The 12,970-nt window shown below is 40.8% G+C and overlaps 2 protein-coding genes across 2 annotated transcripts; both read left to right on the top strand.

Moving 5' to 3' along the window:
• The first annotated feature begins 367 nt into the window (after positions 1-367).
• LOC141826867 (putative inactive receptor kinase At3g02880) lies at positions 368-3,487 on the top strand. Its single transcript, XM_074714181.1, has 2 exons — positions 368-1,784; positions 2,600-3,487. The coding sequence occupies exons 1-2, from the start codon at positions 368-370 to the stop codon at positions 3,199-3,201; spliced, it is 2,019 nt and encodes a 672-aa protein (XP_074570282.1). The 3' UTR covers positions 3,202-3,487.
• Positions 3,488-4,973: 1,486 nt separating this feature from the next.
• Positions 4,974-12,205, top strand: LOC141826079 (phragmoplastin DRP1C-like). The gene is made up of 16 exons (XM_074713335.1): positions 4,974-5,138; positions 5,259-5,322; positions 5,411-5,515; positions 5,933-6,034; positions 7,887-7,937; positions 8,038-8,099; positions 8,421-8,511; positions 8,641-8,705; positions 8,806-9,000; positions 9,098-9,217; positions 9,296-9,366; positions 9,781-10,006; positions 10,256-10,306; positions 10,555-10,795; positions 10,958-11,097; positions 11,756-12,205. Exons 1-16 carry the CDS (start codon positions 5,007-5,009, stop codon positions 11,879-11,881), a joined length of 1,842 nt encoding a protein of 613 aa, XP_074569436.1. The 5' UTR covers positions 4,974-5,006; the 3' UTR covers positions 11,882-12,205.
• Positions 12,206-12,970: the final 765 nt, after the last annotated feature.

The raw sequence follows: 12,970 nt of genomic DNA, 5'->3' as shown, positions 1-12,970 counted from the left end.
GCCTTCCTCTTTCTACTTTTTCGTCTGCCCAATGCCCATCGGACGGTCCCGATCGCGCGATACATTATTAAAGTACGACAGCAAGCGCCGTTTGTCGGCGTACCCAATTGCGCTTTGCCGCGTCAGCAATTCGAATTGGGTAAAACGACGACGACGGCCGTACGGTATCGACCGTCGATTCACGTTGGCTACGAAATCTCACGCCGTCAGATCATATCGAAAATCCATGTATAATAAATTTAAAAAATTCTAACCAACTAATAATAATAATAATAATAATAAAAATAATAATAATCGAGTGATTTGGATGCTTTTTTGGTAAAGGGGAAAAGGAGCGACTCAGTGAGAGAGTGCGTGCTCGATGGGGATGCTTTATTTTTGCAAGGGAGTAGGGCGTTACAGTGAGTGCGGTCACCTCCTGCACATGGCCAGGCCCTCGCGGTTTTTGCTCCGCCTCGTCGCCGGGATGCTTCTCCTCCTGGCGGCGCTCCCGGGCGGGAGGCCGGATCTGGCCTCCGACGCCGCGGCGCTCGGCGCTCTGCGCGATGCCGTCGGCCGATCTGCTCTGCACACGTGGAACGCCTCAGTCGCGACCTGCAACTGGCAGGGCGTCACCTGCGAGGCCGGCCGCGTGGGAGAGCTCCGCCTTCCCGGCGCTGGCCTCATTGGCCAGATCCCCGCCGCCGTCGGTAACCTCACCGCCCTCCACACCCTCAGCCTCCGCTTCAATGCCCTTTCTGGTCCTCTCCCTGATGAGCTAGCGAACCTCGTCGAGCTCCGCAACCTCTACCTCCAGAATAACCGCCTCGACGGTGAGATCCCGGTTTTCTTGGGCACCTTGAAGAACCTCGTCCGCCTCAACCTTGCCGACAACCAATTCACCGGCGGGATCCCTTCGGAGCTCAACAACCTCAGCCGGCTCGGCACGCTCTACCTGGAGAACAACAAGCTCACCGGCGAGATTCCGACCCTTGACAACCCCAGCTTGGTCCAGTTCAACGTGTCTAACAACCAGGTCAACGGATCTATACCGGCCCGCCTCCGTTCCCAGCCCAGGAGCTCGTTCCTCAACACGGGTCTCTGTGGCGGCCCCCTAGGGTTGTGTCCCGGTGAGGTCGCGCCTACTCCATCGAGTGAGGGTCCTTCTGCGAGCAATGCCGGCGGCGGCGTGCCAGAGAGTGGCAAGAAGAAGAAACTCTCCGGCGGGGCGATCGCTGGGATCTCGATTGGCGCCGCCGCCTTTTTCCTGATCGTGCTCGTTGCGCTCGTCCTACTCTGCCGAGGTAGGAGGTCGGGAGCGGCGTCTGCCAGCACGAAGCAGATGGAAATGGGGGATATTCCAGAGCAAAGGGATAAGGGTCTCGGTGACGGAAGAGTGAACGGAAACGGGGCGGCTGTGGCCGCAACTGCGGCAACCGCCGCTGCAAAATCTTCGTCCACTTCCGGTGCCGGAATCGGGGCTAAGAAGCTTGTGTTCTTTGGCAGCGGCAGAGCGACGGCATCGTTCGATCTAGAGGATCTCCTGCGGGCGTCTGCGGAGGTGCTGGGGAAGGGAACATTTGGGACAGCCTACAAGGCGGTGCTCGAGTCGGGGATGGCGGTGGCTGTAAAGCGGCTCAAAGACGTGAACTTGCAGGAGGCGGAGTTCAAGGAGAGGATCGAGGCCATTGGCGCAATGGACCATCCCAACCTCGTACCCCTCATGGCCTACTACTTCAGCAAGGATGAGAAGCTTATGGTCTATGAATACTTGCCGATGGGAAGCCTCTCAGCTCTCATGCATGGTACATCTCCATTCTTCTTCAAATTTTTATGTGCTTGGTTCAAAATTGATGAATTCTTCGATTGAATAGCTGCTTCTTCATACAATCATCTCGCAACTGATCTTTCTGTTGATTTTTTTCATGTTAATAGTTAAATGTGATGAAATCTCCATTGAATTTTACTTCTAGATCTGTGTTGCCTATTCTCTTCTGCTAATAGGATCCTTGATCCTTGATCCTTTTATGAATGTCTGCCTGTTTCGACCATCCTTAGTTTGTTTCTAAAACTACCAGTATTGAAAGATCTGTTTCTCCAAGGTATGCCCATAACCTGCTTTAGCTAGATTGAAAAATTGAATTAATTGAAAGAAAAAAAAACTGATAGTGCACTTTATCTTTGCAGAAACATGCATTTTGAAAATTTTGTAATCGAATCAGTAGTTGTGATGTTGACTCCGGATTTGGTAATTTAAAAAAAAAACAAAAAAACATAAACAGGTTCTGGAATTCTCTCTGTGAGCATTAATTATATATAAATTTCAAGATAGACATACCAACAACCATGGTGGACATCATCGCATTGCATTGCATGGTTGGTAGTGTTCAAATTTGGTTGGTTTCCAGTGTATCTTGCGTTCTATATTGAGTGCCTTGTCTTTGCACAGTTGTAGCACACTACCATCGTGGTCACTGTTCTTGCTAATGTTTTAAGTTTTGTAGTTAATTCAATAACAATGCAGTTACTCTTGTGCTCTGATCCCTTGCTAGAATTGATGGTAGAGCCCTTTATTTGAATCTGACTGTGCCCTCTTTCTTTTCACTAATCTACTTCTCAGGCAACAAAGGATCTGGTCGAACACCCCTCAACTGGGAAACAAGAACGGGCATTGCCCTTGCAGCAGCAAGAGGGCTGGAGTACATCCACTCCACGAGCCCTTCAGCCTCTCATGGCAATATAAAATCCTCCAACATCCTCCTCACCAAGTCATATGAAGCACGGGTTTCTGATCACGGTCTAGCTCTTCTCGTGGGATCAGCTACCCCTTCTTCTCGCATAGCGGGGTACCGAGCTCCAGAGGTCACTGATCCCCAAAAAGTTTCACAAAAGGCTGATGTTTATAGCTTTGGAGTCCTCCTCCTTGAGCTACTCACAGGCAAAGCCCCAGCCCAGGCCCTCATGAATGAGGAAGGAGTAGACCTCCCGAGATGGGTGCAGTCGGTCGTAAGAGAGGAGTGGACTGCCGAGGTGTTCGACGAGGAGCTGCTGAGGTACCAGAATGTGGAGGAAGACATGGTGCAGCTCCTGCAACTGGCCATAGACTGCGTGGCACACTATCCAGACAAGAGGCCTTCCATGCCCGAGGTGGTGGTTCGGATTGACGAAATCCAGAAATCAAGCTTATCGTCCTCCTACCAAGATCAGCAGAGAAATCCATGATGCATCCAGCCTTCAAGCCCTGCTGAATCTTTAGTTTACTCAACAAAGAAACCTGCAGCTGGATGAAGTCTGATTTCTGGTCAATTTTTTCTTTGGTTGTTTGTCATTGATCAATTTGTTACATGGTGTTTGTTCCTTGCTTTCCCAGCATTTCCAAAGCACATACTGTTGTTCCTCTTCTAGTGGAGGGTGATTTACCTGCGTCGAAGCCATTCATAGGTTCTCTTAATTATGTAATTAGTAATTTACATGCATGGAAGGAGTAAGCTTCTTGTGGTGATATTAATTAACTCTTGTGTTTGGTGGGAATTTAGTTAACCACATTCATGAGATTTAAATGGTTTATGTACTTGTAGTGGAAGGTGGGTGACTGGTTCCCACGCTCCTGTTTATCTATCAGAGGTCTTACTGTGGGCTCATTAATTTGGCTGATGGGAATGAGCTGTGCATTGCTTTCAAACCATGCTTCTCATGCAAGTAAGCAAGCATGCATCTGTCTACTTATTATTTTTTTTCCAACTTTATTTAAACTTTTAAAAAGTTCTATACCTATCTATCATTTTAAAACTATAGTACAATCTATTCTTGGTTTGTTTTTTGTCCAATTGTCATTAAAAAAATTGACTTGGCGCCAAGGTGACATTTTGTTACGTTTTATTATGTTAGCAAAGTTCACACATTAGAAATTTGACTTGGCATCAAGATGATCATGCTTACCCGGGCCAGTAGTTGCAACTATCTATTACCTTTTACATAAGAATAAAATATCTAAAATTGAAAGTATTAATCAAATTTAAAAGTTTAATTCTATTATTTAAAATTTTATTTTTTTTAAAAAAAAAACTTAACTATATATATATATAATCAAATCGATATATATATATATATATATAATTAACTATCTAAATGTACAATATGAGATTCGACTAATTAAAAAAGACTAATCAGTGGAATCTTTATGCCCAAAATTAATCTAATTGATTTAGTATTGATTCAATTTATTCTAACCCTTCTCGATGGATTCCATAAAGTTTGATCGATTTATTTTTTAATAATTAATTCAGTTTTAATTTATTCGATTACAGTTCAAATTTGATCCATTGGGCAGGGGTAAATTGATTGTTCGACAGCCCATGACCCACAGAAAAATAGGAGTCCTATCGGGTCGTTACAATAAAAAAGACGAATTGATTGTTCAAACTACCGGTTAAGTTTAAGTTAAGCTCTTTTAGTTTTTACAGACATAATTGATAATCAAAATGATTCTCAAATGATAAATTACTATATAAGAATAAATATCAAATTATAAACAAATAATTTGTTGGAAAATAAAATTTTTTCTATCCATCGTCATAATTTACTCTCTTCAAATTAATATAAGATGAATATTGAAAACATCCGAGGTGAACACGTAACGTAAGCTCTACCAGTGGACAAAACTCAGTAGTGCACGAGAGCCATCCAGTCCTTAACGGACGTGCCGGGTATAATCCAAACTAGGCTGGGTCGGATTGGGTTCATAGGGCTTGATCCGATTTACAACTTAGGCGGTTAGTGGAGATTCATCCATCAGGCATTTGCATTTCTTATTTCGTCGGACCGATTCTAGCTATCTCCAATCGTGTCCGTCCATTGGACTGAAGTTTCATGGATCCCGCTGCGGTGGACGGGCTGGATCCAGCCAATGGAACCGCCGACACGCCTATTTAAATGGGCATTTCGGAGACTCCTCGAAAGCTGTTTTTTAATATCCTTTACTCGGATCTCGCTGCCTTCCACCCTCGCCGTGCTCCTCCTCCACCGCAATGGCGACCATGGAGAGCCTGATCGGGCTTGTGAATCGGATTCAGAGGGCGTGCACCGTCCTCGGGGACCACGGCGGCGAGGGCGGATCCCTCTGGGAAGCCCTGCCCTCCGTCGCTGTCGTCGGCGGTCAGGTAACGAGATGCCTCCCTTGCCTTCCTAAATCTAATGCACCCAGTTTTCTTATTGCTCGGATCCGGCCGATTTTGGATTTCTCATCGGCTCTTTTTTGATCTGGTTCCTTGGGATCTTAGAGTTCGGGGAAGTCGTCCGTGCTAGAGAGCATCGTGGGGAGGGACTTCTTGCCCCGTGGATCTGGTGATTACTAGAAAAGGATATTTGTCGATCCATGTTCTGGTCTTCGTGTTCCATGAGTGACGGTTTGGGATCTGTGTGTTTGGATTAGGTATTGTGACCAGGAGGCCGTTGGTGTTGCAGCTTCACAAGACGGACAGCGGGTCGGAATACGCAGAGTTTCTTCATGCTCCTAGAAGGAAGTATTCTGACTTTGGTATGATCGGATTCATTGAACCACTTACTTTGGCTCTGTTCTTCTGAAGGGTATTTGTAGCTCATGTTTTTGGGCATCATAGCTTGTAATGACCCTTTCGTTTATGTAGTAGTATATTTTCACATTTAGATTTTCTCATGTTTTTTTTCTCTTGTTTAAGCGGAAAGATCTTTTGTTTGCATGGATTGCTTATACACATTTGCAGTGATTCTTTGATTTGGTTTGCTATGTAGATGGACGAAATATTGGCTTTCTGCTAACAAAAAAAATTGCCTTCTCTTTCATTTAAAATTGGACAATTCCAATAAAGTGTTCTAATTTTGTCTTCTATTTTTTTTTACTTCATTCATTTTGCTGAAAACTATTTGTATTAGTTACCATGATTAATGAGCTTGTCTGAATTTTGAATATCTTCAGCTGCTGTTAGGAAGGAGATTGCAGATGAGACTGATCGCATTACTGGAAAATCAAAACAAATATCCAATGTTCCAATCCATTTGAGCATTTATTCACCACATGGTTAGTATGCCTACATAATGCTTGATTGTTGCTTAGGTTTTCATGCAAGAAACTATTGTTTACAAATGTTGACATCAAATGGTTTATATACATTGGTTTTTACCTTTTATTTATTTTCCTTCATGTTTTCATAAGTTCTCATGAAAGGAAAAATCAATATCTTGTAAATTTTTTACCTCTGTTGTTCTCAGTCAAATTATAAATCACTTATATGGTGAGGGTGACTAAATCAAGGAGGAAAAATTATATTTCATTCCTGAAGACGATTGTTTTTCACAATCCATTACTTGAATTTCAGATGAAATGAATGCTCCAAGCAAAGGAAATACAATTACAACCAAGGGCCTTTGTCGATTCATACTTGATTAGATAGGTTTTGTTTGGAAAGAGAAAATCATGTGACCTGATGATAACCAGAGATATGATAAGTGAACTCAGAGTTGGGGGCCACCTCCAAGTTAGTGGCCAGGGTAGGCAAGGCAATTGCCAATTTGGATGAATAAATTTTGAGATAAATGAAGAGTAAAATTGTACTCACACTTTCTTCTTGACCATTCCTTGAAATGCCCATTTTCTTTCTCCTCCATTTCTTCTTTTATCTATTCTTTCAGGCAGTAGACTAGACTGGTTTTGTGGTACATGAGGCCTCTAAAAGACTTGCTAGAGTGACCTTTCTAGCTGTGTATCAACAGGTGAGCCAAAAGTGGCTGCTATACCACATCGTTCTATGGCTCATCAAGGGAATTGTTCCAGAAGCTGTGCCAAGAGCCTAGAGAGACAATGATGGCTCATCAAGGGAATTGTTGAGTGAGGTAAAGCTATTGGCGAATTGCATGTGATCACCAGCATGCATTACCTTAGCCAGTGGCTTTCCTCTGTCCTTTGTAGAAATTCTTGCCTTCTCAAGCCTACTATGCCTACACTTACTGGTGCTTTTTTACATTGCAGCTATGTGATCTTGATATTGATTAAAATGGGCAGCCTAATTTTATGTAAATGTTGAAACATAAAGTTAGTTTTTGACAGAAGAGAATCTGAAGTTAATTTCTATATCATGTCATACTGATTCCATGAGTTCCTTTTATGCTACTATATAAAGACTAGGTATACTGATAAAAGGTTGATGATGTTTAAATCGCAAATAGGATTTGATTGTCAAAGATAAATAGAACTTGAACTAAAATTTGATTAATACAATTGATTGAGGAACACTGGTGGACACAGTAGAAATGCTGTAAATTTTCGTTTATTTTGTGGACGCTCATGAAAATAATGTAACTCATGCATATACATAAAGCTGATATCGATAAAAATTCATCACATCTAAGATCCACAAATGTAGTGTCTTAAGATTATGGAAAATTATTTTTTGCCTGTAATAATTTAAATTCTGCTAGAACTTCTGGAGATTCTGCAAGCTATTATATTTTTATAGCGCTTGTTATAGTCAAAATCTGTCAGTTCCCTGTACCTCATTGACAAAGCTTTCCTACATGGATTAACACGGATTAGAGGGCTCGCCAGGAGTTGTCCCGGCGAGGCTCCTCCGATGCCTAAGTCATCATGGGATCAAGGCAAGAAAACAAAAGCATGTAGAAGAAGAATGCTCCAGTTAGGGTTTCATACCATAGCAATCTTTTATAGAGGACCAAACTCTGAAACCCGAATGGGTTATTGAACTTGCGGTTTGCAGATCTTGCGCTGGTATCAGTGCTTTTTTAGATCTTTTGTTATATATGGATATTCCGTGCTCTTTTAGATGTCTTGTTATATATGGATATTCTGGTTTCCAGCAAAAAAATGTTTCAACATCTTCCAGACCATTTTGTTTGATCATATTGCTTTTTTGCAGTTGTTAACTTAACACTCATAGATCTTCCTGGCTTGACCAAGGTTGCCGTAGGTAAAGATCTAAACCTAAAGTTTGTCAACTATCTCTACCTAGTTCAGCAAACAATATTATTCTATCATGAGGAAATTATTGAATCATCTTGCGTATGCAGAGGGACAACCTGAATCAATTGTGAGAGATATTGAAGATATGGTTCGGTCTTATGTTCAAAAGGTAAACAAAGTGCCTCTAGATTTCTGCTTTTCAAATGTCATCGCATTTAATTGTATGCACTGAATTTTGAGTTCAATCAAACAACAAATACCTAGGTTTCTGTTTCTTTACATTGTACCTATATATACCCTTAGGTCCCAAAAATTCATACTAACTGCTAGGGTACTTGCCTCCTTGCATAACACATTATTTCTGCCATAGAAAATCCATGTTTGGTATTCTCTATTCAAGGAAATCTTTAGTATTTACCAAATTCTATTGAAATTATAATGTTAGCTTGCTTATTTTGACACTGAGGGATTCTTTTTTCCATAATTGTAGCCCAATTGTATCATTCTGGCCATTTCTCCTGCTAACCAAGATATTGCCACCTCAGATGCCATCAAACTTGCAAGGGAGGTGGATCCTACAGGTAGAGAATTTACTTATGTTTACTTTGTGGAAATCACTGGATGGTTAGCATTTTTCTTTCAGTCACCCAGGCTTTTGAATTACATGTATATACAGAAAATTGTTGTAAGTTTTCTGTTCATTTATCCAGGCGAGCGAACTTTCGGTGTCCTAACAAAGCTTGATCTTATGGACAAGGGTACTAATGCTCTGGATGTAAGCAATACAATGAAGCTGTGATGTAAAACTTGTAAAAAATTTATATCTTACGAAGCAACCTGCCTTTGAAAGCTTACTTTGTTTTTGGTTGTTCCAGGTACTAGAAGGAAGATCATATCGGCTACAACATCCTTGGGTAGGAATAGTCAACCGCTCACAAGCTGATATCAACAAGAATGTCGACATGATTGATGCACGGCGGAAGGAACAAGAGTATTTTGCAGCTAGCCCTGATTATGGACATCTTGTGCATAAAATGGGTTCAGAGTATCTTGCAAAACTACTATCCAAGGTGGATCCTCTTCTCCATTCTCATTTTAGCTCTTGTCTTTTCCCATTTTGTTGAAAACTTTGGAAATTTGAAATATTTTATGACTTCTCTTTTGTAGCATCTGGAAACTGTGATCAGGCAACGAATACCTAGTATAATAGCTTTAATTAATAAAACAATCGATGAACTTGAAGCTGAGTTGGATCGGCTAGGGAGGCCAATTGGAGCTGATGGAGGAGTAAGTTACAGAACACAATAATCCTGTGTAGCTAATCCTTTCTTCCCACTTAATGTTCTTGCTTGTTAAAATATGCAGGCACAACTTTACACAATTTTGGAGATGTGCCGTGCATTTGATCGAATTTTCAAAGAACATTTGGATGGAGGGTAATCTATTTTTCACTTGTTTTTCTTATAGTCATGGCACATTTAACATCTTCTGTGAGTGTTGATTCTGGTCCTCGCTCATACAATTGCTGGTTTAAGGCAATCCCCCAGTCTATTTTCTGATTCCACTCAAAGAAAGAATGTATGTATTTTTTGACAGTCGGTGTTTTCAGTATGTATTTTTTGACACAGTCGGTGTTTTCAGAGTAATGTTCCTTCGTTAAACTAGTAGTAGTTATGATTTTACCTTTTATTCCCTTGTGGTAAAATGTGATTGCCCTATTTTGTTGTCAAAAATTATGTTGGCAAAAAATTTCATTTTATTTAGCAAACACAACCTATTTCATTGGCATGCTTTTCCAAGTTCGTGATTGAGATTCTATGCTTGTTTTGATTTTCATTCTTCTGTGCTAGGCGACCTGGTGGAGATCGGATATATGGGGTTTTTGACAACCAACTACCTGCAGCTTTAAAGAAACTCCCATTTGATAGACACTTGTCTCTGCAGAATGTTAAAAAGGTTATTTCAGAGGCAGATGGTTATCAGCCCCATTTGATTGCTCCTGAGCAAGGATATAGAAGGCTTATAGACAGTTCTCTAAGCTATTTCAAAGGTCCTGGAGAGGCTTCTGTCGATGCTGTATAATCTCTTTGCCTACACTCCTATGCCTTTGATAGCATTTCTAAGCTTCTATGAAGGCGTCATTTCTGCTTATTGTATGATGCAATTGCTTTACCGATGTGTATTCCTTTTGTCTGGATATTGATGTAGATCAATTACATGAACTAGTTTTGGTAGTGTAACCTCAAATATGGTTCATGAGAATTTATAAACTTTATTTCATTTTATCAACAGCCTGAGTAATTCTATGTTCACTTTACTTTCCAGGTTCACTTTGTCCTGAAAGAACTTGTTCGCAAGTCCATTGGCGAAACAGAGGTAAGCATCATTCTAGGAGATGTTAGAAAGTACATAATGTATATAATGCATGCCATAGTGGTTCTTTTTTGTCTACAAGTTCAAGTTTTTGCCTAAATGCTTTTTCATTATCATCCATTAATTATCATGCGGCATTTTCCTACAAGTTCACTGACATGTCTTTTCTCTGTGTGAACTTGCTCTGCAGCAACATAACTTTTGTTGTTTGCCAATTGTGATGAAGTGGTGGTTGTTTTTTTTACTGGTAGGAACTGAAGCGCTTCCCAACTCTTCAGTCAGACATAGCAGCTGCAGCAAATGAAGCCTTGGAAAGATTTCGAGATGAGGGCCGTAAAACAGTTCTTCGTCTCGTAGAAATGGAGTCCGCCTACCTTACAGTGGAGTTCTTCAGGAAACTTTCTCTTGAACCTGAGAAAGGTCAGGCTCCTGGTTCCACACCAAATTCTCAAGCACCAGATAGATACGGCGATAACCATTTAAGGAGGATTGGTAAGTTCATTCTCCTTGTAGTTATAAAATTTGCATTTTCTCAAGTTCCCCTGCATACGTCTGACTTCTCATATTGCGGTTTTCTTTTATCCCAGTAGTGTTAATGCTCAAATTTTTGGTCCTTGCAATGACTTTGGGAGATCCCTATCATCTGATTTTCAGGCTCCAATGTTAATGCATATGTGGCCATGGTATGCGACACGCTGAGGAATACTATCCCGAAGGCTATTGTTCATTGTCAAGTCCGAGAAGCAAAGAGGTCCTTGCTTAATCAATTCTATGCCCATGTTGGGAGTAGGGAGGTGTGTCTTCATTAACCATACTTATGTTGTGATTTTTAAAACCACACCCACATGAAATCCTTGAGATGCACTAAAATGATGCCTACTTGTCATTTAGTTATGCAATAGGTTCTCTGCTAAGAGTACTAGATATTTCTTTTCTCTTAGTTCTTTTAGTTTATATCTTCTACGTAGTTACTTTTTCTCATTGGGAAATTGAACATCTTCGGGTAAATGCACGTATCGAGGTGTACAAGTAGATGATCTGTAGCACTTGTATCTGGGTATCGAATGTACAAAAATCGGATTAGAAACTATTCTTCCTGAAACTTGGTGTTTACAAAATTGCCAGGACTGACTGATTCATTCTTACATCAACTGCAGTCCAGCCAGAATCACACCCTTTTCCTCCCGTAAACTATATAGATCTTTACTAACTGGTTAGGAAATTCATCTGTAGGACTGTAACAGAAGCACTAGTGAATCATAACAAATTATATCTTAAATGTATTAATTTCTATTAAGTCCCGTTCTTTGGCTTCATTTGATCTAAAATTTCAAAGGATTGACCTCCACATGAATGCTCATGTTTTTTAGCTCGAATGCATTTTACTTGCACCTTCACGACCATACAAATCCAAATACAATTCAGTTTGACATTTTCATCTTTACCCTGCAGAAGAAACAGCTTAGTGCCATGTTGGACGAGGACCCATCTCTCATGGAGAAGAGGAATGCAATTGCAAAGAGACTAGAGCTTTATAAATCAGCTAGAGATGAGATCGATTCTGTCGCATGGAAATGACAAGCTAAACAAACATCAGATGCCACAACAAAAATCAGAATGAGAAAGCATAGGTGAGAATCCAGTTCCACAAATTTCCATTACTTGATTGGTGTCGAGCATTTTTTTTTTCTATACCATTACCACAAGCAGCAGGCAATTCCTTATTCATCAGTACCTTTTTCAAACAACTGAACTACAGCTATATAACTGTTATTCTTTTGGCATCAAGAGCCTGTACTATTTGTTCGCACCTTTATGGTGCACTGTTTTTTGGTCTTATTGATCGTTTCTACAAAGATGTCATGGGGTCTGGCATAAGCTGTGTTTATTGTTTAGAGGGCTTTATGGAAAATACAGAAAAAAATTGAGGTTGAATTGCTCCATGCAATATGCTGCATATTGTTGCATAATGTTGCCCTACCAATAATGATTATAAATGTACAATTGGTGCCCTGGCTTTGGTGTAGCGGTTAAGACATAATAGGGATTTTCAAAGTGCCACGGTTGGCACTGAGTTTAGTGGCATGACCATGGGCCGAAGTAATCATGGGCGAAAAAAGTTCACGAGTAGAGTTTTGATTTGATGTTGGATGGTCTTACCGGGATTGTAGGGGTCAGCTATCGATACTTTGCTATTGCACTTTTGGAATTTGCCCTAGGAGATTTGTAGGAAAATTTTGTGGGATGGAGTCGGTTGTCTCCTATATTAATTGGATGGTAAAAATTAAAAATCTGGGTTATCAAAATAAAAAATAAAAAAATTAATGTACAATCGGTCAATGTAGATCAAATTGTCATACCTACGTTGGCGCTGCGAGTATTATCGTTACTATTATTTTCAATGGTAGTAAAATGTAATAAAATATGATTTCGTGGGATAGATGGACTTAACCAGTCAACCATGCTTTTTTATAGCAGAGTTTGCTCCCTGATTACTCATTTTAGAGGGCAATGCAAGAGTCGGTTTAAGAAGTGCCAGGCTTCACCTTAGCTCGGGCCATGTTGGGCCTGACATTGACCCAATCTGGTTGGAGATGACATAGGCCTCCGTTGAGTTGGGTACAACAAATATTTGTGATGAGTTAGGATGAGTCTTTTGTCCGAGGG

Source organism: Curcuma longa, chromosome 4 (assembly GCF_044706935.1).
Source record: "Curcuma longa cultivar G26 ecotype Majalengka, Jawa Barat chromosome 4, ITB_CL_G26_1.1, whole genome shotgun sequence".
NCBI classification, from domain to species: Eukaryota; Viridiplantae; Streptophyta; class Magnoliopsida; order Zingiberales; family Zingiberaceae; genus Curcuma; species Curcuma longa.
This window is presented reverse-complemented; position numbering and strand designations above follow the sequence as displayed.

What these genes read in the sequence shown, in the direction of transcription:
- LOC141826867 (XM_074714181.1), top strand. Translation starts at nt 368, where the DNA reads ATGCTTTATTTTTGCAAGGGAGTAGGGCGTTACAGTGAGTGCGGTCAC. An exon ending in CCTCTCAGCTCTCATGCATG is followed by an intron (nt 1,785 to 2,599) that starts GTACATCTCCAT and finishes TCTACTTCTCAG; the next exon opens with GCAACAAAGGATCTGGTCGA.
- LOC141826079 (XM_074713335.1), top strand. Translation starts at nt 5,007, where the DNA reads ATGGCGACCATGGAGAGCCTGATCGGGCTTGTGAATCGGATTCAGAGG. An exon ending in AAGGAAGTATTCTGACTTTG is followed by an intron (nt 5,516 to 5,932) that starts GTATGATCGGAT and finishes GAATATCTTCAG; the next exon opens with CTGCTGTTAGGAAGGAGATT. An exon ending in AAAGAACATTTGGATGGAGG is followed by an intron (nt 9,367 to 9,780) that starts GTAATCTATTTT and finishes CTTCTGTGCTAG; the next exon opens with GCGACCTGGTGGAGATCGGA.